Below are 21,212 nucleotides of genomic sequence, written 5' to 3' on the forward strand. Positions count from 1 at the left end.
GCTTTTTTTTTTTTTTTTTTTTTTTTTTCTTTAAGTTAAGTTAGCCTGTCCTCTAGCGTTACCTTTTTGGATGTTAACTAGTCATTTTCTTCTAGGCTAAAGCTAAGCTAAATGCAGTACAGTAGTTTTTAGTATGATCTAGTTATCCTTCGTTTTGGAAGTGTTTTCCAGCACTGAAAAACACACTGAATCGGGATCAGGTCCAGTTGTTCTAAAGAATCCATCTGCTTGGAGTTTACATCCCTAGTAGTGAGGGGGAAGAAATGTCTGCAGCCGAGAAAGAGGAACATGTCTAAATAAATACCACAACGGAAATTTTGTAATGTTTCAGAATGAATTTGTGAACACATTAAATAACTTTTCTTTCAGAGAAGGGCATTCCAAAGAATGAAACGTAGCATTTTATCATTTATTCCAACAGCACTGACAGGGGCATCTATTACGGGGGCATCTATTGCTATTTTATGAGCAATACGAAGATGAGTAAATGGCAGTCTCTATGCATAGCCAGAGCTTCCCAGTCCAGCCTTCTGTGATGACTAAGGACTCTGTGATTGTGCTTTTATCCAGTGTCGCTTCTTCACAGTAATAAGTGAGCTTTAAGTGCCTTCGGTTTCTAATCCTACCTCATGTAAAGAACAGAGACTTTGAAATCAGAAAGCCTTCGATTGAATTTTTACCTTTGCTGTTTACTGGCTTTGTGTGATTCATCTCTTTTAACCTTTGTTTCCTTATCTATAAAATGGGATCATAATTCTTCACAGAGTGGCTGTGAGGATTAAATGAAATGACACTTGGTAAGCCCTCCAGTAAACGGTTCTCTTCCATTCCCCCACTGGATTGTCAGCACCACAAATGCAAAGTGTGGTTTCTATTCATTTCCTACATTATCCATATGGGTTCCCCTTTCCTCCTCTTCTGCCCCAATTTCGCCCCATTGATTGGTTGCTTTAACTTAACCTACTGTGATTTATCTAGGTTTAGTACCCTTCACTGCCATTTCATTTAATTTGAAAGGGAAAACAGCCTAAAACTTAAACAAGTGATACAACTTCTAGAGTTTCCCGCGTTCACTCTGTTTCTCTCTGGAAACATCTAAAGAGACAACATATTCCCTTTTTAAATCAAGGATTTAAAATTCTTGAAATTCTTGAATTCTGTACAAGCTCAGTTTGTGTTAAAGTTAAGGACACTAAATTTTCTTCTTACCAGTCTTATTTTATTAAAAAAAAATCTGGGGCAAGAAAATTTGCAAAGAAAAAGGCAAAATTGACATTGATAGAAAACAATTTTAATTAAATACAGGGGACAGTAACAGTAAATATAAAACATAAAATCCAATATGCAGGGAGGGGGGAACCCTAGAGAGCTGAAGGGGCTGAAGGGACCTCCGCTGATAACAACTGATGCAAATCTGTATTTGAGAGTTTCTCATGCACCTCCTTAGAAGTACACGCTTCACTCTTGCCCCCAGAATCTCATAGACACAGGAACACACAACATGCACTCAAACATGAACACACATTCAAACATATACCCCTCCACACACATGGGAACACACACATCCCGACTGAGCTCTTTCACCCAGTTTGCCTCCCTCTACATCCATGAGGGCTTGAAAAAGAAAAGTTCCAGCAATTCGCAAGAGCTTCACAATTCCCATGTGTACCATCTTCCCGCTCTGGGTTTACAGGAGCTGTGGGATTAAGGGCCATTTACTTCCTGGAGTGGACTCCAAACAGGCAATCAAGGGGCTGGCTTCCCCCTCCACTGTCCACTTATCAGGTTCAGAACTTCCCAACCATGGAAACTTGGCTGCTGCTTTAAGGACGTTTTATACTTCAGGTCAGTGGAAATCAAAAGGAAACCCTGAAGAGGATGCAACAATGAAGATGATATCAAATTTGGGGCACCTGGAGCCATAGGATGTCTGGGTTTGCCTGAGGGGTTGGGGAGACGTGGTTTCTTTACCAGGTCCTACTGTGCAATACCCTTCCTAACCCCTGTCCCTCTTGTGAATGCCTCAGACATAGGAACAGGCCATTTTGGATTCTTGTTCACCTTATGTGACTTAAGCAGTTATAGAAAGGGACATGGGGAGGGGAGAGGGAGTGCAGGGTAGTATATAGGATTGGAGAATTCTGTCAGAATCTTATGTTCACCTCCCCAAACCAAAAAGCCCCAGAAAGGAAGAAACAAGGTATTCTGAAGTTTGTTAATAATGATTAACCAGGAAACAGCTCACAACAGATCCCTGAACCCAGAGGAGGGTCTTTGGTTCAGGCAAAAGTTTACTGACTGAGAGAATCAGAAGAGTCAGTCTAGTCTCAGATATGCCCTTTTCCAGCTACACAAGCCACTTCACCTCTCTGAATCTTACTTTCCTCATCTATAAAATGGGATTAATAATCCCAGCCTTACAAGTTGTCTTGTGGAACAAATGAAATACAGTGCACTAGTGCATCTTCTTGTAGTGTGGTGTGAATAAACTTGGCTTCAAAGGGAAATCAGACTTGCTCTGATGGTTTTTTTCTCCACTTTGATCTGATTTTTAAACTCAAGTTTAAGTGCTTTTCATTGTTAATTATGGGCTTTAAGAGCTAAACATCTTATTTATAAAATTCCCTGGGCTGGGAAAAAACAAAGCAAAACAAAATAAAACAAAAAGTAAGCAAAATAGGAAGAGGCATATTCTACTATGAAAAGAAATAGGGCAATTAATGTTGATAATTCTTACCTCAAGAACTTCAATATCTGAATTGACGAATGAGATTTTGTGTGGGTTGGGCAGAGGAAATCCTTGCTGCAATTTTGCTGAAATATAGAACAAGATGTAAAATAATTGGGCATGGGCATGGAAGACTTAGTAAACCTTTTAGTAAGAGACTAACAAGAAACTTTTTGATAATTTATCTTTCCATTCTTCCTGGTTCTGTGTCTTCATTCTCTCTGATATATCCCTAGCATTTCCCTGAAAGAATGGTTAATTAATCTGTGCTTAATAAAAATGCACCTGCAACTATGGGCATTTGGATGGCAGAAAAAATGCTGGCAACTTGTCCAATTTGTATTTTGAAAATACCTTAACTAGTGGGTCCTGAGAATATTTTGATCTCTCAAATATGCTACAAAGCATATTTTAACCAAGCCAAACTCAAGATGCTACAGTTTGTGAACAATTGCAGTGTAGGGAGAAGGCCTAGGATTGTCATTCATTAAAACTGTGTCTGTCCAGATGGTGGTCTTTGCATAAGAACCACAGAGACACCTTCTAGGGATCATCATCTCATTTCCGGTTGACCAGAAGGAGACTCTTGACTGCCTAAGGAGAGTGGTTTTAATCTCCTTAACTCAACCAGAGTTAGCCGTTCTTGCTGAGTCTGCAAGTAGATTTGCTAACAAGGCCTGGACCTGTAATATCTAACTTCAAAACTGTATTGTTGATGGTACAGACTCTGTCAATTCTGGTGCTGGCCTCGATTCATAATAACACATTAGAAGTACAAGCTTCAGGATGGAAAGTCCCAGACAATCCCCAACACTTAGCCAATGTCAGTGTCACATTGTTTTCCAAGAATCCCTTACCGTTGGCCAGTGGGAGGACTCCGAAGTGGAGAATGGAGGACAGAATATTCTCAAACCTCAAGACCTAAAATGAAAGGGGAAACTGAATCAGTTGCCAAATCCGGGCATTTTGAAAGCACCATACCTGGTTTGGACATGTACTCTCCCAGACTTTATCAGGACTGAAAGCAATAATTAGCATCTCCCCATAGAGATATTCTAGCTTTCCAGACACTGAAAGCTATTTTGTGGGAAGCCATTTTACAGGGTTTCCTAATCTTTTTTCCTCTTTGAGGATGGACATTTAGGTTCCTCTCTACAGTAGATCATGGTGACAACAAATGCAGAGGGACCACATGGTGGCAGCAAACATAACAGCTTAGATACTTATCAAGTAAGATAATCTTGAATGACTAATAGATATTCCAATTAGTAGTCTTCCATTAATTTATTGGGAACCCTGGCCACAGGAGTTTCCTTGTATTATATTATGCTCTATAGCTAATAGCACCACCAGAACATGCAATTTATCTTTAATAATCTTAGCAAACTGCTGGTTCCTGGGAAGATTTAGGTATTAAAAACAAATGCACTATGATGAACATCAGTTCATTCAGTGAACTTTTTTTTTTTTTTCGGTACGCGGGCCCCTCACTGCTGTGGCCTCTCCGGTTGCGGAGCACTGGCTCCGGACGCGCAGGCTCAGCGGCCATGGCTCACGGGCCCAGCCGCTCCGCGGCATGAGGGATCTTCCCGGACAGGGGCACGAACCCGTGTCCCCTGCATCGGCAGGCGGACCCTCAACCACTGCGCCACCAGGGAAGCCCCATTCAGTGAATATTTTTAAAGCATCCTATATGCTTAGCAATAATAAGAACCTCTTTGAAGCTTAGCAAGGGTGGCTCTGAAGCAGATGTCCTAGGTTTATCTCTTGTTTTTACCACTTTACTGTATGATGTTGGGAAACATCTCTCTGTGCCTCAATTTCCTCAACTGTAAAATGAAGATAATAGTACTAATCTCAGAGGGTTGTTATCAGGATTAAACAAGTTAATATTATGTAAAATGCCCAGTATATACCATTGTCATTTTTCAGACATGTCTACAAACACTGCCAAACGCCCCTGGAGGGGGAAATTGACCCTAGTTGAGAACCAGTGCTCTAGAACATAAGCGACATGAGGGTAGGGGCACCAATTAGTGATCTGGCTGATCTTCCTGAAGCTTGGGGAGGGGGGTTTCCAAGTCGAATGTTGGGATGACCTCTTCCAGTCAGGAGGTCACCAGGCTAGACCCTCCTAAGAGGCACCTACACAACCTCCTAAAATTAGGAACCTTGACCTAATTTTAGGAAATGGGTAGATATCCTTTGAAGAGCAAACCTAATCATAGCCTAATAATTTATATAGAGCATCATCCTTTGGTAGTCTGAATCTTAAATTTAACTCTAGAGGATTATTTTATCCAAAAAATGAAATGTCTGGTTTTTTCCCCAATATTACACAGTCTTAACAGTCTTTTGAGTTCTTTTGAAAGTCTTTTTGAATAGATAAAAGTAAATTGGAGAGTTTAATAGTTAACAGGCTTGGTGGATGAGTAGCTACATAAAGAATTTTAAAGTTAAAACCTACAATCAGAGGCAAAGAAAACAATCATCCAGCTACTATATAGGAAAATTCTCATTTTTCCCTGTATGGGGACTCTGAGAGCTCCGATTCCTACCTCAACATTGCTGCGACTGGACTCTGGCAAAGAGAGGTGGAATCTGAAAACAAAACACAGCAACAAAAACCAATGGGAAAAAGTTAAAGGAGGGAAGACTTAAAAACAACCGTATCAGAAGAAAGAAACAAAAAGGAAAGGGAACTTTTTTTTTCTTTAGTTCAATAAGCCGTTATTTAAAAAACCACACAAACTTGTAAGAACATAGCGTTCTAGTACATCTTTACCCCTATATTTGCTGCTTAAGAAGAAGAGCAGGGTTAACAGAAAGCTTGGATTTGTAACCAGGATGGTTGCCCAAGTGCATTTGCTATATGCGATTTACTGTTGGCCACTTGGAATGCAGAACATTCTTAAGAAACAGTTTTTAGGTCTTCTTGCTCTGAACTCAACCTTATAACTTCCCCGAGTCAGGCCGGTCCCTTATTAATAAATATGACAATGATGACGATGGTGGTAGTGCCACTGTAGGACGTGGACTATTCTAGGAGCTTTGTAAACATTCAAAAATTTAATCTTCATAATGACCCTGTAAGAAATGCTACTATTACTGTCCCACTGGCAGACAAGAAAACTGATGATCAGAGAGGGAAAGTAAATTTCCCAAGTCACAGAGTCAGCAATTGATAGGTGCAGGTGACAAATCTCACTCTATTTGACTCTTAAGCTCTATGCTCAGTCTAGGCCACACCCCTCTGAAGGAGGCATTACATGTATGATTTTTTTATTAGCTCAGTCAGAACACATAAGGGAAGCGTTAGCTGGGACGGCTATCTGATATGAAAGGCAGTATAGTATAATTGTTAAAGAAGAGGGACTCTGTGGAATGCCTGAGTTTGAATCCCATTTCTCCCTCTTACTACATAGAATTACTTACTCTCTCTGGATCTTAGTTTTCTCATCTACAAAATAGGAATAAGAATGGTACCTACCTCATAGGACTATAGTGAAGATGGAATGAAATAATGCACATAAAATGCCTAGAACCGTGCCTAGCATATCCTTAGCACTCTATCAATGCTGTTATTATAACTAGGAGAAATGCTAACAGTTAGGCCAGCACATAATGCCCTTGATATTCTTTGTCAAATACCAACAGAACCTTTGCTATAGGTCCCATTAGCAGGGAGTCCCTCACCTCCCCAACACAGCCTGTTCTGATGCTTGATATTTTGTAATCTTCATGATAAAGCTAAAGGCCAACATTGTCTCTTTCCCAATTTTTCCAAGGACTGATCCACAGGTAGTCCTCCCAACGTACACACTTGATGTTCAATGCAATGGTAATAGTAATATGAAGCAATAGTAATCAATAGTAATAGTAATATGAAGCAATAGTAATCAATGGTAATAATAAAATGAAGCAATAGTAATAGTAATATGAAACAATAGTAATCAATAGAATTGTACTATGGAGCAATAGTAATCCACAGGGAGGATTCCTTCATTGTACACATGGGAAAACTGAGGTCCAAAGAGGGGAATATTAATGGCAGATTTGGGACTGGAACACAGATCTCTTGATGCCACCCCAAAGCTCCCTTCCATTATACGATGTTGACTCATTTTGTTCTCCCCATTTAGCTTCCTATGGCTCACTTTTGCCCAGGTCTAGAGTCTTACTTCTGCATCATCCCTCCAGGGGAACTCCCTGTCTTCAGTCTTGATTCTCTCCAATCCATCTTCCACACCATCCCCAGAGTGAGCTACATTACACGCATGTCTGACGAGGACGTTCTCCTGCTCAACATTCTTTCCTGGTTATGATAAAATCCGAGTGATTCATGCAGCACAGGAGGCTTTCTGTATCCTGACTCCCAGCTGCCTCTCTGTTCTCATCTTTCATTCTCTACCTTGAATTTTCTTTTAAGGTTAGCAATCATTTAATGTATTAACATTTTCACTTATATACATACAATTTGCATATACAGGGAAAAATACGTTCTGAGGACACAACAGAATACTAGAGACAGGCAAGCAGTCAGAAAAAAAGATCAACCTAGGGGAAAAAAATGGAACTGCATCCCATACTGGTGTCTACATAAACTTGGGAAGCAGAAAGATAGATCACACAGTATCACAATTAATGCAGAAAATAAATGTGGGTCATTTTGTCTCAATGACAGGAACTTCTCCCATGATCCAGATCTTGGGTCCCGGTCTGGCCCGTTTCATGAATGATGATCTGAAACACAATCACGGGTCTCTCTCTTCTCTTTACATCTAAGACCCTGAAGTTAACTCAAGGAATTAAAAGAACAGAGCTAAGAACCAAGCAGACTGGCATGTGTGCAATGTCAAAGGCCAACTAGTTAAAAGTACACGTGGAAGTAAAATACTGACTAAACCTGAACAAGTTCCTTCCAACTCACCTAACTTCTTGATTTAGGATTACCTAAGTGTTGGCATCTAGGAGAGTTGGGGCCAGGGAAATGAAATATCTCAGCCCATCTTTATACCGAGTATGCATTTCCTCTCAGGATCAAGTCACTAGTGACATTGAACTTCCAGACTCAAGTATAGTTGCCCAGTGGGGCTGGCCCCGCTGTGGACAGGGACTGGAGATGTGGGGGAATACATGTGCCCAAGCTTCAGTCCATAGCTCTCCCACTTCTGTCAGAGGGAAGCCAGGGGAACACAGGGAGACCATCTGCTTCAAGGGCATTTCACTGACATAACTCAGTATCTGTGGTTCCAGTAATTCCAAGTTCAAAATTAATACCCTGATGTAACATTAAAAACTGAGTTTAGTATTTGGTTTTTATTTTTATTTATTTATTTATTTTTTTGCGGTACGCGGGCCTCTCACTGTTGTGGCCTCTCCCGTTGCGGAGCACAGGCTCCGGACGCACAGGCTCAGCGGCCATGGCTCACGGGCCCAGCCGCTCCGCGGCATGTGGGATCTTCTCGGACCGGGGCACGAACCCGCGTCCCCTGCATCGGCAGGCGGACTCTCAACCACTGCGCCACCAGGGAAGCCCGAGTTCAGTATTTTGTAAGTAAAGCATACAGCTCAAATAATGATTACCATCTGAACAAAACCATTACATACAATGTAAAGTAACTAAAGTAACTTTTTTTTTTTTTTGGTTTTGGTTTTTGTTTTTATGGTACGCGGGCCTCTCACTGTTGTGGCCTCTCCCGTTGCGGAGCACAGGCTCCGGACGCGCAGGCTCAGCGGCCATGGCTCACGGGCCCAGCCGCTCCGCGGCATGTGGGATCTTCCCGGACCGGGACACGAACCCGTGTCCCCTGCATCGGCAGGCGGATTCTCAACCACTGCGCCACCAGGGAAGCCCCTAAAGTAACATTTTTAACCATCAAAACCAGTGTTGTCACACATCACATCTGGCAACTTTCCACCATGTCAAACATCCAAAGAGATGACAGCCAAGTATACTTCTTTTCAGCTGGAAACAGACTCTCCAGTGTCAACGAGTGCAACAGAATTGACTAGGAAAACAGACCTGTGGTCACCACAAAGTTCATTTGGCATCTGGTTTCATACGGAGATAGATCTATTTAAGTCTGCCTTAGAGGTGGAGTGCGTTGATCAGTGGAACAAAAGACTATGTATGTAACTGGCCACAGAGAATACAAACAGAATTTGTGCTACTAGCAGTGTATTTTATGGAAAATAGGGCCACATGGAATATAGGGGCAGAGACTTCAATGTGCTAAACTGCCTTTGTAAAAGTACATTTTTTAAAGCATGCACGACAGAAAACTGGAATAATTGAAGTTTTAAAATTTACATAAATAAAGAAATAAGAAATAACAGAAATGCACGACTCTCAGTTTTCCAGAGCTCCACACATAGTTGGGGCTCAAATTAAATGGTTCAAGCTTCTCTGTAACATTTGAGTCAAGAATAAAAACAAGGCCGGTGTCCTGATCAGGTGGAGTAATACCTTGAGCAGGTCATTCATGTCCTTAGGCCACAATTCCCATCTGTAACCTGAGCCTCCCCCACCATGCCGCCACCGGCGCTGCACGCACCCCAGTGCTCGGGGACAGCCACAGCGCCCCAGTCCTGCACAGGACAGGAAACGGGCTCTTTAACAGCCTTCAGAAGGGTGGGAAAGAGGATCCTCAGTGCAGCCCAATCCCCTGAAACAGTAACACTGTTACTATGGCTCTCATTCCACTTTCCTCACCATTCTCTTAATATTACTTTCTCAACAAGTAGAAAAATAAGCTATAAGTAGGCTGAAGTGGCAATAAAAATAGTCAAAGTAAACACTAAAAACATGATGCCTCTGAATAAAGCAAATCTACCTCCACACACTTGTTTGTAATTGTTTTGCCTTGTTCAAGTTTTAAATGATAAAGCCCTAAAACGCTGAGACTCAAGTCTACTCCTAATTTGAGTTGTTTTCCAAGCATGGCTACAAAAAACAAACTAGTAAAAATAAAATGAAAAGGCATCATTTTAAAGGGGGGGGATCTGCCATCCCGCCCATCATCCTGAGCAGTCAGCTTTGCTGGAAGCCCGCAGAGCCCCAGAGGCTGTGGGCATATAACACCGCTGCCTCAGGAAGGTTCCAGCCTACAATTCCTGAAGTAACGTGCAGCCAGTTCTGGTCTGAGGTTTCAAAGGCTGGCATTAAAACAAAACAGCTGCAGTGCTTCTTGCCCTAATCACTCACTCACTCATACATCACCATGTTACAAGTGTAACACTAAAATAAACTATCCCTTAAGCACTAAGGCCTAACTCTAAAAGGAAAATGGCCTTTCCAAACAGGTGTGTTCAAATAAGGTATTCTGAGAGTGCCATAAAAAACTCCTAGAATGAGCCAGTGCCCCCAAATAGTCCACGTTTTAGCTAAACAGCAGTCCAAAGCCTTCTCTGTGGTACTTATATGGATTAGTTATAAGTATGATGTCACTACTTTCAAAAGAACTACTAGGGCTTCCCTGGTGGCACAGTGGTTGAGAGTCTGCCTGCCGATGCAGGGGACACGGGTTCGTGCCCCGGTCTGGGAGGATCCCACATGCCGCGGAGCGGCTGGGCCCATGAGCCATGGCCGCTGAGCCTGTGCGTCCGGAGCCTGTGCTCGACAACGGGAGAGGCCACAACAGTGAGAGGCCAGCATACCACAAAACAAAACAAAACAAAAAATAGAACTACTAAAACTATTATTAAAAACATTTATAACAAACAGAAATGCCCTGCAAGGTATATTATTGCACACAGGGTATCAGAAGCTATGCACATCCAGGTTCCAAGGACTCTAGAAGACCCAGAACAGATACCCTAAGGCTATGCCTGTAGCTGCTGCAGCCAGCATGCCCAGCACCAGGTCACTGTCATTGTCTTAATACCACTCACAAATGATGACTTGGTTGGCAGGCTGCTATCCATAAAGTCCTGCATATGGGTACTGATAGGGTACAGCATAAGCCTGCCCGTTTGCAGCATAGAAAACTTGAGTTCCTGGTGGGTATGCACCACTGTATGGACCATAGCCATATGCCTGCTCAGGGGTTGGTGCAGCATAGGCCATGTAAGGAGGTGGGGAGGAAGCCATGGCAGTCTCATCATACATGACTTCTGAGCCAACATAAGCTGTGTTTGTCCTGGAATCCTGAAGTGTAAATTTCCAGGCCAAACAATCATCTGTGCTTTCTGCACAAAGACTGATGGTTTTCCCATCTCGGCAAACAATCTGCAGCAGTCTTTTGCTTTCCCATCTGGAGGGTGAATATCCTGACATTCATGTCCCATGTGGATGTTGATTCAGTCCACTGGCATGTGCACCTTATCCTCTACACTCTGCCGAGTTTGGTCATCATAATAGGTCAGGTGACCATCTGACCACAGGTCAAACCAATTCTTCTTCCAGCGCTTCAAAATAGTACTCTGTCTCAGCAACCATCCACTCTTCACAAACGCCGTCTTTTCACCTGCAAAGCCTCTGGCCACAGCCGCGCACCAAAGCAGGGCGGGAGCACAAGGTCACTGCCGGGCTCCGACTGCCTCACGCCCTCTACCTTGAACTTTATACTCAGTAACTCCGAACTGCTTAGCGCTATGCTGTCTTTTTCATCAGGTACTATATACCTGAGTTTAAAGTATATTGGCTTCAAAACACATACCAAAAAATCCTGAAAAATTAAAATTAATAAATGTCTACAACACGTAACATTATGGCCACTAGTCACGTTAACTCAACCCGACTCACAGTTAAATATAAATTATATTTACTGTGGAATGCATTTGAATATGTGCAATATATTTTAGGATGGAGTCTCCAAAAATTAGAGTGGGTAAGGCCATAAAGATCCTAAAACGACCTTGAGGTGTTTCCTTGCATATTCCATGATATTTCTGGCCTCCATGCTTTTTGCTCATGTGGCTCCCTCCTTCTAGAATTGCCCTTCTCCTTTCTCTTTGGCCGGTTAACTCCTTTTACTTGCTTAAGATTTCACTCAGGTGTGACCTCTTCCGGGAATCTTTCTGTTACTTCATTTAAGGAGTAGATATTCACAGAAGAGGTAAGTTTGCTTATTATCAGCCAATATCATGTTAGCATGAATTAGGTTTTGAGATTTATTCAAAGTGACAGCTAAGAGTAAAAACCAGAAAGACTGTTAATTCTGACAAGGATCAGAAATGGTATCAGAGGCACTGTGGCTCAAATTGATCTTAGTGGAAAGTGAGGACCAGAATCATTGGGGCATCTTTGAAGGAAGTAAGCTGAGCAGTTGAACAAACATTTGCAGGCACTGCTGGGGAAATGTGGGTGCCTCCCCCTGGTCACCCTGCCTCTTACAATGGGCAATCTAGAGCAATTTAGAAATTAGGTCTACATAAAATGGAACACACTTGTGAGTTTCCTTTCTTTTCTTTCATCACAACCCTAAGCCATGATTGGTTATCTCAGGACCACCTGAGCTTCCCGCAAACCAACTATCCTTTCCTATGAGGGCCGCATGACTATTATCTATTTACTAGTCTCTAGGCATATTTACTAGGTTAGTTTACTAAGAGACAAGTCTCACTAACTGCAGAGAAACAGGTGGAGCAAAGAGCAAACTCTTCCTGTCCAGGTTCTGAAAAACACACAAGCTCAACTCAGACCACTAGGTGGCGAACAACTTCACTCCTTTGACATTTTATCCTTCACCTGGCACCTAACCTGTTACTTAAAGCCCTGCTACTAGCAGCTAATTTTTATTACAGAACCACAGAGTAACTGGGGAGAAAGGGAGCTCAAATAGGTTTACCTTGCAGGCATATAAAAGTATAGTTTATTTTTAAAGTTTTGGAGAAGGTTTACTGCTCTGATTGAAAACCAGAGCTAAAGTGCAAACTTTTAAGCATGGCAAAAAGCCCTTCATAATCTGAGTCAATATAGCAACTATGACATAATGAAGGCCAAGTGGACCAAAGCACAGGCATTCGCAATGCCATTCCTCCAACCCTGTGGCCATGGCAGACATTGAAAATCAATCCTTGCACTCAATCCCCTATAATGATTGCTTATCTCTTTGCCCTATGACTATAAATTCCTTGTGGGTTGAGATACAGTCTTAATTCCCTCTGTATTCGTGTGATTGAGTACAGAGCATGGCACACTTAGCACTTAGTGTTCATTCGTTCACTCATTGATTCTTCCAGCAGATATCTATTGAATACCCAGTATATATCAGCTCTGGGACAGGTACCAGAGATACAAGTGTGAGAAAAACCAAACACACTCACTGCTCCATATAGCTTACAGCCTAGTGGGAAGGCAGACATTAACCAAATAACTGCACTGATGAACGTTCAACTACAGGTTAGATCAATAGTCTGAAGGAAAGAAATACGTTCATTTGTTCACTAAGGCAAATGACAAAGGAATCTGATCTAACTTTGTGGACGCAGGAAGGTTTCCAAGAAAGGGCTGTGTCCTTGAACTGACATATGAAGGATGAGCAGGACTAAAAAGGTAAAATGGGGAAGGAAGAGTGGAGGGGTCTGGGCAGAGGCCAAAGGCCCAGTGGAGGGAACAGAGAGCTATGGAGAGAGCACAGTGAGACCATGCTAGACAGACAGACAGCAGCTGACAGGGCTGGGTTTCCCAGGTCATGCTGGAATTTTGATGTTTACCTGAAAAGGAATCTGTGGCAGGTTTCTAAGAAGGGAGAGGATGTCAGTGTTTTGTAAAGATCACTCTGGCTGCAGTATGGAGAAAAGATTGGCAGGCTGAGAAGTTCCCAGGTGCTTCTTCTATGCTTGGTAATGTGCTAGGCAATGTGAAGAATTTTATTTATATCTATATTTATGAGGGATGGGGAGAAACTTTATGTACAGGAAGCAATTAGAGAACAATACAAAGCAGCCTGTATTCAGGTGCTCTTTTGTGGGTTTTGTTTTGCTTTGTTTTGTTTTTTTGCGGTACGCGGGCCTCTCACTGTTGTGGCCTCTCCCGTTGCGGAGCACAGGCTCCGGACGCGCAGGCTCAGCGGCCATGGCTCACGGGCCCAGCCGCTCCGCGGCATGTGGGATCTTCGCGGACCGGGGCACAAACCCGTGTTCCCTGCATCGGCAGGCGGACTCTCAACCACTGCGCCACCAGGGAAGCCCTCTTTTGTGGGTTTACACACTACTTGTTGCAGGAATTCTGAGAAGGTGTGAAAAGGTGATGAGACCAGCGAGGGGTGTGTGTGTGTGTGTGTGTGTGTGTGTGTGTGTGTGTGTGTGTGTGTGTGTGTGTGTAATACGGGGGGAGAGCGGAAATAAATTGCCCTTTGAGAGAAGCACTCTGTATACTACCATGTACAGGCACCCTACCCTGTCCATTAGCATGTGGTACATATATACAATGGAATATTACTCAGCCATATAAAGGAATGAAATTGGGTCATTTGTAGAGACGTGGATGGACCTAGAGACTGTCATACAGAGTGAAGTAAGTCAGAAAGAGAAAAACAAATATCGTATATTAACACATATATGTGAAATCTAGAAAAATGGCATACATGATATTATTTGCAAAGCAGAGATAGAGACAAAGACATAGAGAACAAAGTATGGACACCAAGGGGGAGGGGAGGTGGGATGAATTGGGAGATTGGGATTGACATATATACACTACTGATACCATGTATAAAATACATAACTAATGAGAACCTACTGTATAGCACAGGAAACTCTACACAATGCTCTGTGGTGACCTAAATGGGAAGGAAATCCAAAAAAGAGGGGATATTTATACATATAGCTGATTCACTTTGCTGTACAGTAGAAACTAACACAACATTGTAAAGCAACTATACTCAAATAAAAATTAATTTTAAAAAAACCTGAGTGTTACCCTCACCAGGCGGTGGACCTGGAAGGTAGAAACCATTGTTCTTCTCTCAACGTTTTGTATCAGGAACAGTGCAGAGCACGTAATAGGTGCTCGATAAATTATCATTGAATGGATGTATGGATAAACAAGCAGATAAAGGATGGGTGGGAAAGTATCTATGAGAATTGAGGTCACCTTGAGGGTGAAGCACCTAAAGAAAAATGTTCATTTAGGGAGCTATGGGAGGTAAGACTGGCTGGCTGGAAAGGCAGGACAAGACATTGAAGAGCTTGAAAACCCTAGGCTGTAGATTTAATCCAATGATGAAAAGTTTTGAGGGGAGGAATGTGTTGAGCCCACTCCAGAATTAAAGGACCCTCTTGATGAGGCAGAGTTCCCCAGTATTTTAACTCCATTGCCTTCTGCAGTCTAGAAATTCCCCAAGTGAGTCTGGGAGAAAGGTAAGAAGTCATTCGGGGTTCCACCTCCGATAGGGGCTCCCCACTGTGGCCTTCCTCTACCCTGGCCTCAACAGTAGTTCAGAGGGAGGATGGAGATGGAGATCAGCCCAGTTGCCAAGACTGAGCTCTGCTGGCCTGTCCAAGCACCGTTCCAACAGAAACTGAATCCATTCTTCCCAGACTTGTTTTCCTTTCTATTTCTCACCAGATGGCTCACGCTAGGAAATGTTTATCTGCCCAACTGTGAGAAGTGGAGTTGGGTGGTGATACTATCTGCTTGTAGTCAGCTATATTTGCATTCTCTGACGGTGTTGCATGGGAGGGGTTGCAGGGCAGGTAGGTAGGGGTGTGTGTGTGTGTGTGTGTGTGTGTGTGTGTGTGTGTGTTTGTGTGTGTGGTAGTGGGGTGGGGTGCAGTTTGGGAGTATCCAAATCCTCAATCATGGGAATGTAAAAAAAAAATGTTCCAAGCTCTAAATGGTTGAACAATAATGTGCATTTGATTGCCTTGAGCTTTGCATGCGATTAAGAAAAAGGGTTAGAATTAAGTCATGTGTATGAAGACCATCAAAAGGAAAGTGTTGTTTAATTTGGTCCCTGAATTAGTCTCAAAAATGTCTACATGGACATTTGGATTGAAGCTACCTCCAAACAGAACTGTTTGGAACAAAAGCCTCAAATATAGAAAGAGCTGTAAGAATCTGGTTTATGGGCCAACTCCACAGCTTTTAAGACCCTCCTGACTTGTCATGTCTCTTGGGACCAATTTCTCCCTCTTACTTGGCCAAACTTTGATCCTAGAATAAGGAAAGAGAATAAAGCACTACTAGTAGCAGTAATGGATGTTTCTTGAGCACTGATTATGGGCTGGGTGCTGTGCTTTTCATACATTCTCATCTCTACCAATACAACATTCTACACAGGGGCTCTGTTTTGCTGAGGAGGAAACGGATACTTAGAGAGGTTAGTTAACTTGCTCAAGGTCACATAGCTAGCAAATGGCTGAGGTAGAATTCAAATTGAGACATGCTTGACTCCAGAGCCTGTGCTTTTAATTGGACATACACAAAAAGGTCAAGCTTATTACTAGTACTCCCAGCTTTCGCTTTCTTTTTTCTTTCCTTCACTCAGTTCCTTAATGCAATGAGAAAAGGGCTGTGTGCTTTTTCCATTTCAGGACACACAATGCCAGTGTCTTCCTTTTTTTCTATCAATACTTAACATAGAGAAAGGACATCCTGTTTCACTTTAACCTGACTCCATGCTTCTGGCTTTCTCCTCTAGGCAAAGGTATTTATTTTATAAGTTGTAGGTCTAAGTCTCATTTTCTAAGACTTGGCTATTCACCGCATCAAAGGCAGTACAATGTAGTAAGTAAACAAACACTCATGGCGTTGAAGACTCACTCTTCAAGGTTCAAGTTCTAGCTCCGCCATTCAATAGCTCTGTGACTTGCATAAAAAATTACTAATAAATAGAAAGCTCAGTTCAATAGAGTCTGGAGACCAGCAGGGGGAGCTCTCACACCCTGTGACGGACAGCAGAGCCCAACAGGAAGAAGGAAGCCTCCTCTTGTTTCCTGGCAAGGACTTAGCTAAAGAAAAGCCATGGACTCTTTGTTTACTACAGCCCTCCCAACTTCCTTTTCCCTCTATAAAAGGGTTCTCCTTCCCTTGCCGTGTGGGGACTTGCACAGGGCTCACCATGGTTATAGACCCCAAACTGCAGTTCTCTGCTCATCCCGAATACACACATCTTTGCTGGGGAGAAATATCCGGCAGTCCATTTATTTTGGTCAACACTTGAGTAAGTTATTTGACCTCTATAAGCTGGAAAATGGGGATGATAAGCTACCTCCAGGATTATTCATTCAATCTACAGACATTTATGGAGCACTGTGCCGGATCCTGGAGATGCAGGGCTGTGAGGTTTAAATAAAGTAATATATGTGTGGTGCTTGGTACAGGACCAGCAGATAGTAAAGGCTCAATGATAAAGTGTAGTTATAAATGGTAGAACAAAAGGCAATTTCTCTAATAGCCATCACTGGACAGGAGACAGGGGAGTGAGGTGTTTTCTTAATAGAGCTCTTGGAATGATCTTGTATAATTGAGTCCTTCCTTCCCCTGGCTGAGGCCAGTCCCCATAATTTTAGATAATAGCCATAGCCATCTTTTTTTTTTAACACTTAACATGCACTTTACATGTATTAACTCATGTACTCCTCACAACAACTCCCTGAAGTAGGTTTTATTGTATCATTTTATAGAGGAGAAAATGTAGGCCCAGAGAGATTAAGAAACTTGCCTGAGATCCCACAGCTAATGATCCGGGCTGGGACCTGAACCAGCTAGTCTGATTCCAAAGCCCATGATCTCCCCACCTCTCTAAACTCACCACCCTGGATTCGCCTCTGATTTCTGCATCTCGTGTCTAGGTAGCCAGCCCTGAGCAGCTCTAGAGAGAGACGCCCTCAGACAGGGGACAGTTAGGAAGGCCGTGGTGTTCTGGGGAGACGTATTCGGAGACCCTGTGTTCCCTGGCTCTCCTCAGGGGTGTTTCACCGATCCCCGTCCACTTTACACCTCTTCCTGCTGTGTCTCTATGACGTCACTTAAGACCAAACCAGCTCACCCTGAAAAGCAGCTCTGTGGAGCCCCGGAGCGGAGGCATTGGCTGCTGTGGCCCGTGTGGGAGGCGGGGCTACTGCTCTTGCTGCCAAAGGCTAAGGCTGCTCTTTCAGCACAGCCTCTGCTCCTTTGTGGACTTGCTTCTGGGTTTGACTGCCTGAGGCCTGAGTGATGCCAGGCCCACCTGCTTTACCCCTAGTCTGCTCGCTGCCTGAGGTTTGCTATACTACCCGCTGCAGGAGCCCCACTCAGACTCAGTGCACGTGACCTGCACGGTGCTCAGAAGAGCTCTGTGCTTGGTTTAACGCCCTGCCATCTCCATCTTGAAATTCTTCATAATTTTTGAACTGGGGGTCTGCACTTTCATTTTGCACCAAGCCTCACAAATTATGTAGGTGGTCTTGTTCAGACCCTACTAAGGCCTCAGGGCGCAGGAAGCCTCCCCAGCGCGTGAATCTAAAGGAGATCACAGGGGTGTTTGGAAGAGACTTCAAGCAGGCAGGAGTCCTAATTTCAGGTTTGTGTTCACAAGGTCAAAGAAGGCTTGTGGACCACTGGAAGCTGGAGAATGAATTCAAACATTCCTTTGGATGATGTGAATTTAGCAGGTTACCATCAGTTTTCCCAGTTACTCCCATAAATAAACATAATGCCCGCTGTACATGCAGTTTCTTACTGGGAGAATGTTGGAGGTGAGGGTCAACCCCAATTAAGCAGCGAAGCAAACTTGGTCTCTGCAACTTAAGGTCTTTCCTACCTGCCTGTCACAGCCTGAAGTCCCTTTCTTATTAAATCCTTCCTTCAGATCCTGCCAGTAAACCAGAACCCCCGCTCAAGTGCAAATGTTTCTACCTTCTCAGAGCTTGCTGCCTCAATTAGCAGCCCTGCCCGCATACTCCCCCATCACTCCAGATTTCCAGCTCCCCTTTCCTCAGCCCTTTCCTCTCAGTCTTCACATAGAGGCCCCACAGTCCTGCGGCTCAGGCAAACCGCCTTCCAAATTCTCTCCTTACTCTCGGCCTAGCTCAGATACCACCAGCTCTTCACCTTTGGTCCTTTCCCTCCTCATCTCCTGCTCTCTGGCTTCCATCCTCTCAACCATTAAAACTGCCATCTCAAACATCACCCATCAAGGTTCAGAGTTTCATCAGCTTTGATCCTCTAGAAACAGGGCCACATTATGAATTCTGGTAGCCTGAAGCCTTCAGGAGCCCTTCCTCCATAAAAAAAACATTAAAAATTATCTTCGAAGACTATGTTGTTATAAAGATAAGTATAATCCAGTCTGGATTGTATTCATTTTAAAATTCTTATTTTAAAATATATTAAAACATTTTCATGGGTCCCTGAAGTCTCATAGGCTCTGGGCACTGTGCCTTTAGAATTTAATGGAGAAATTAGTCCTTCTTTGAAGGCCTGGGTAAAGTTGAGGAGAAAGCCTTCATGAAGTCTTTTATTTCTGGGAAGCCATATTACTTTTTGCTTTTATTGTTCCTTTTATTGGGAAAACAACATAGTTATAAGGAAAATTTTGAGGAAACAACCGACTCGCAATCTCGTAGTCTAACACAGCCCTTCTTTGCAATTCACTTCCTTATTCAGATGGAAAGCTATTTTACACGGCTGACTGTTGTGTTTATGCAGTTCTGTATTCTGCTTATTCTGTTTCATATTATTTTATTGAAAACATTTTCCATGTTTCTACAATAGTCTTCCTAACCGTCAATTTGACTTATGGTGATTGGCTTACTTTTTCTCTCTGTTGGTTTCCTAATCTTTTCAGACTAGGATTTCTTTGTCTGTTTTATTGCTTCCTTTTTGTCCTTTCATGGATTTAGTCTGGGCCATCTGATTATTCTGTACATCATCCCCTGCCTCCCTCTGCCCCAGGTAGTCTGATTCATGGCTTCAACTATGGGCTTTATTGGGCTGAGGAGAACGGGCTTTAGTGTTCAGTGATCTGTATACATGACCTGCTCAAGCCCTTTCACACTGCATGGTTTATCTTTGAGAGCCAGCCAGGCCATGGGGCATGGTCTTGTTAAATTCTACACTTTAGTAAAGGGATCAGAGTGTCAGAGCCTGAAGGTAACTCCGAGATGATTTTGTCCAACTTCATTATTTTACAGATAAGGAAACTGAGATTCAAAGAGGTTAACAGACTTGATCATGGTTCTGGAACCAGGGAGCAGGGATTTGAAACTTCATTCCTTGACCTCAAAGTTTCATGGTCTTTCTTCAATAGCATCCATTCTAAATTTGTTGAAGAGGAGCTTTTACACTGCTGTACCATTAGAATGAGAATTTACATTGTGGAATTAAATTTACAATAATTTTGTTGCCAAATTTATCTGAATATTGTCTAATGGGAAAAAAAAGAAAAACTTCATAACAATTTTCAGTTAGGTCCATATTTTGAAATTCTCTGGACTATTATAGGAGAAATGTTTAAGTGATTCATGTTCTATTGAATGGTAACTTCACCTGTTTTGTTACTGTTCACTTGCCTCTAAGGTCTGTTGATTCACTTATTACTACCATCCAACAGTCACATCAACTGAGCTTACCTGTTCAGAGATAAAGAGCAGATCAATCTTTGTCCCAAAATAGCCAGGGCAACATTGGTACTAGCAACCTGCAGAGAACAAAAGCGTACATTAGTAAGATGAGTGAATTTATCCATTTTGGCCATGAATATCATTACCTATAGTAGAAACATAAACTTCACTTTCACTCTCATCTCAAAACATATTGGAAAGAAATAGCTCTAAAAATATTGTCTTGCAGGTAGGGAAACTAACTACAAAGACTTTTTGTTTGAAGATCTCCTTTAAATTATTTTTGCTTTTCTTCTAATCTCTCTTTTGTGTGTGGGGGGGGCAGTGGGGGGAGAGAGAGGGAGAGAGAGACCTCTCACTTAGGTTCACTGTTCAGTCATTTTCTCTCAGATTGCATTTGGCCTTCATCTACTCAAATAAACTTGAATTCCACCTTGACTGACTTATTTCAAGAAAAAAAGAAATTTGGTTATCACTGTAACTGAAGCAGAGGGAAGGGCACACAGGACGTGGAGAAGTGGGGAGAGCTATTTTGCAACGTTTGGGGGTATGAGCACTGGCCTCCCATACCTACCCCCACCCCAGTCTCAACCCTGTCCTCTCTCCTAATGGATGGATCACATCCCATCCCTCCAAACATTTAGTAGACCCTGCTGGTCAGTGGTCTACTGCAGGAACAGGACTGGCATCCGTAGGCTGCCCTCCTGTCCCCGCAGACTTACAAAGTCCATGGAAACGATGGTTTCTGCAGTCGAGTTCTTGGACTGGGTGAGTATCACGAAGGAGGCAGGGATGTCTAGGGTGAAGTTACCCGGTAATAAATTGACCACGGGAGGCTGTGTTGCCAAGACCTGTACCATGAAGGGCTGGGACAAGATGTACAGCTCTGCAATCTGCCCACATTCAGGGAAAGAAACAGAGATTGGGAGTCGTGAGTTGAAGAGGGGAAGTCACAAATTTGGGGTGGCCTGTGGTGATTAAATCTTACATC

General features: G+C 42.9%; 1 protein-coding gene and 1 pseudogene across 8 annotated transcripts in view; both read right to left on the reverse strand.

The window, feature by feature from the left end:
• Nucleotides 1-124: 124 nt before the first annotated feature.
• The window catches only part of BPIFC (BPI fold containing family C), a 44,239-nt gene continuing 23,151 nt past the window's right edge, over nucleotides 125-21,212 (reverse strand). For 2 of the 8 annotated variants that reach the window (XM_007101981.4, XM_055085289.1), the window contains 6 exons: nucleotides 20,944-21,114; nucleotides 20,231-20,298; nucleotides 5,287-5,329; nucleotides 3,586-3,649; nucleotides 2,738-2,814; nucleotides 1,274-1,869 (listed from right to left, as the gene is read on the reverse strand). In XM_007101981.4, the coding sequence (XP_007102043.1) occupies nucleotides 1,747-1,869; nucleotides 2,738-2,814; nucleotides 3,586-3,649; nucleotides 5,287-5,329; nucleotides 20,231-20,298; nucleotides 20,944-21,114 (546 nt within the window). In that variant the 3' untranslated portion in view covers nucleotides 1,274-1,746. Of the gene's footprint in view, nucleotides 268-1,273; nucleotides 1,870-2,734; nucleotides 2,815-3,585; nucleotides 3,650-5,286; nucleotides 5,330-6,909; nucleotides 7,044-7,451; nucleotides 7,472-13,958; nucleotides 14,455-20,230; nucleotides 20,299-20,943; nucleotides 21,115-21,212 lie in introns of those variants that run through there. The other 6 variants (XM_055085290.1, XM_055085291.1, XR_008617579.1 and 3 more) reach the window with 6 other exon arrangements.
• On the reverse strand, nucleotides 10,394-11,206 carry LOC102979931 (pleckstrin homology domain-containing family B member 2-like; annotated as a pseudogene).

This window comes from Physeter macrocephalus, chromosome 6 (assembly GCF_002837175.3).
Source record: "Physeter macrocephalus isolate SW-GA chromosome 6, ASM283717v5, whole genome shotgun sequence".
Lineage (NCBI taxonomy): Eukaryota > Metazoa > Chordata > Mammalia > Artiodactyla > Physeteridae > Physeter > Physeter macrocephalus.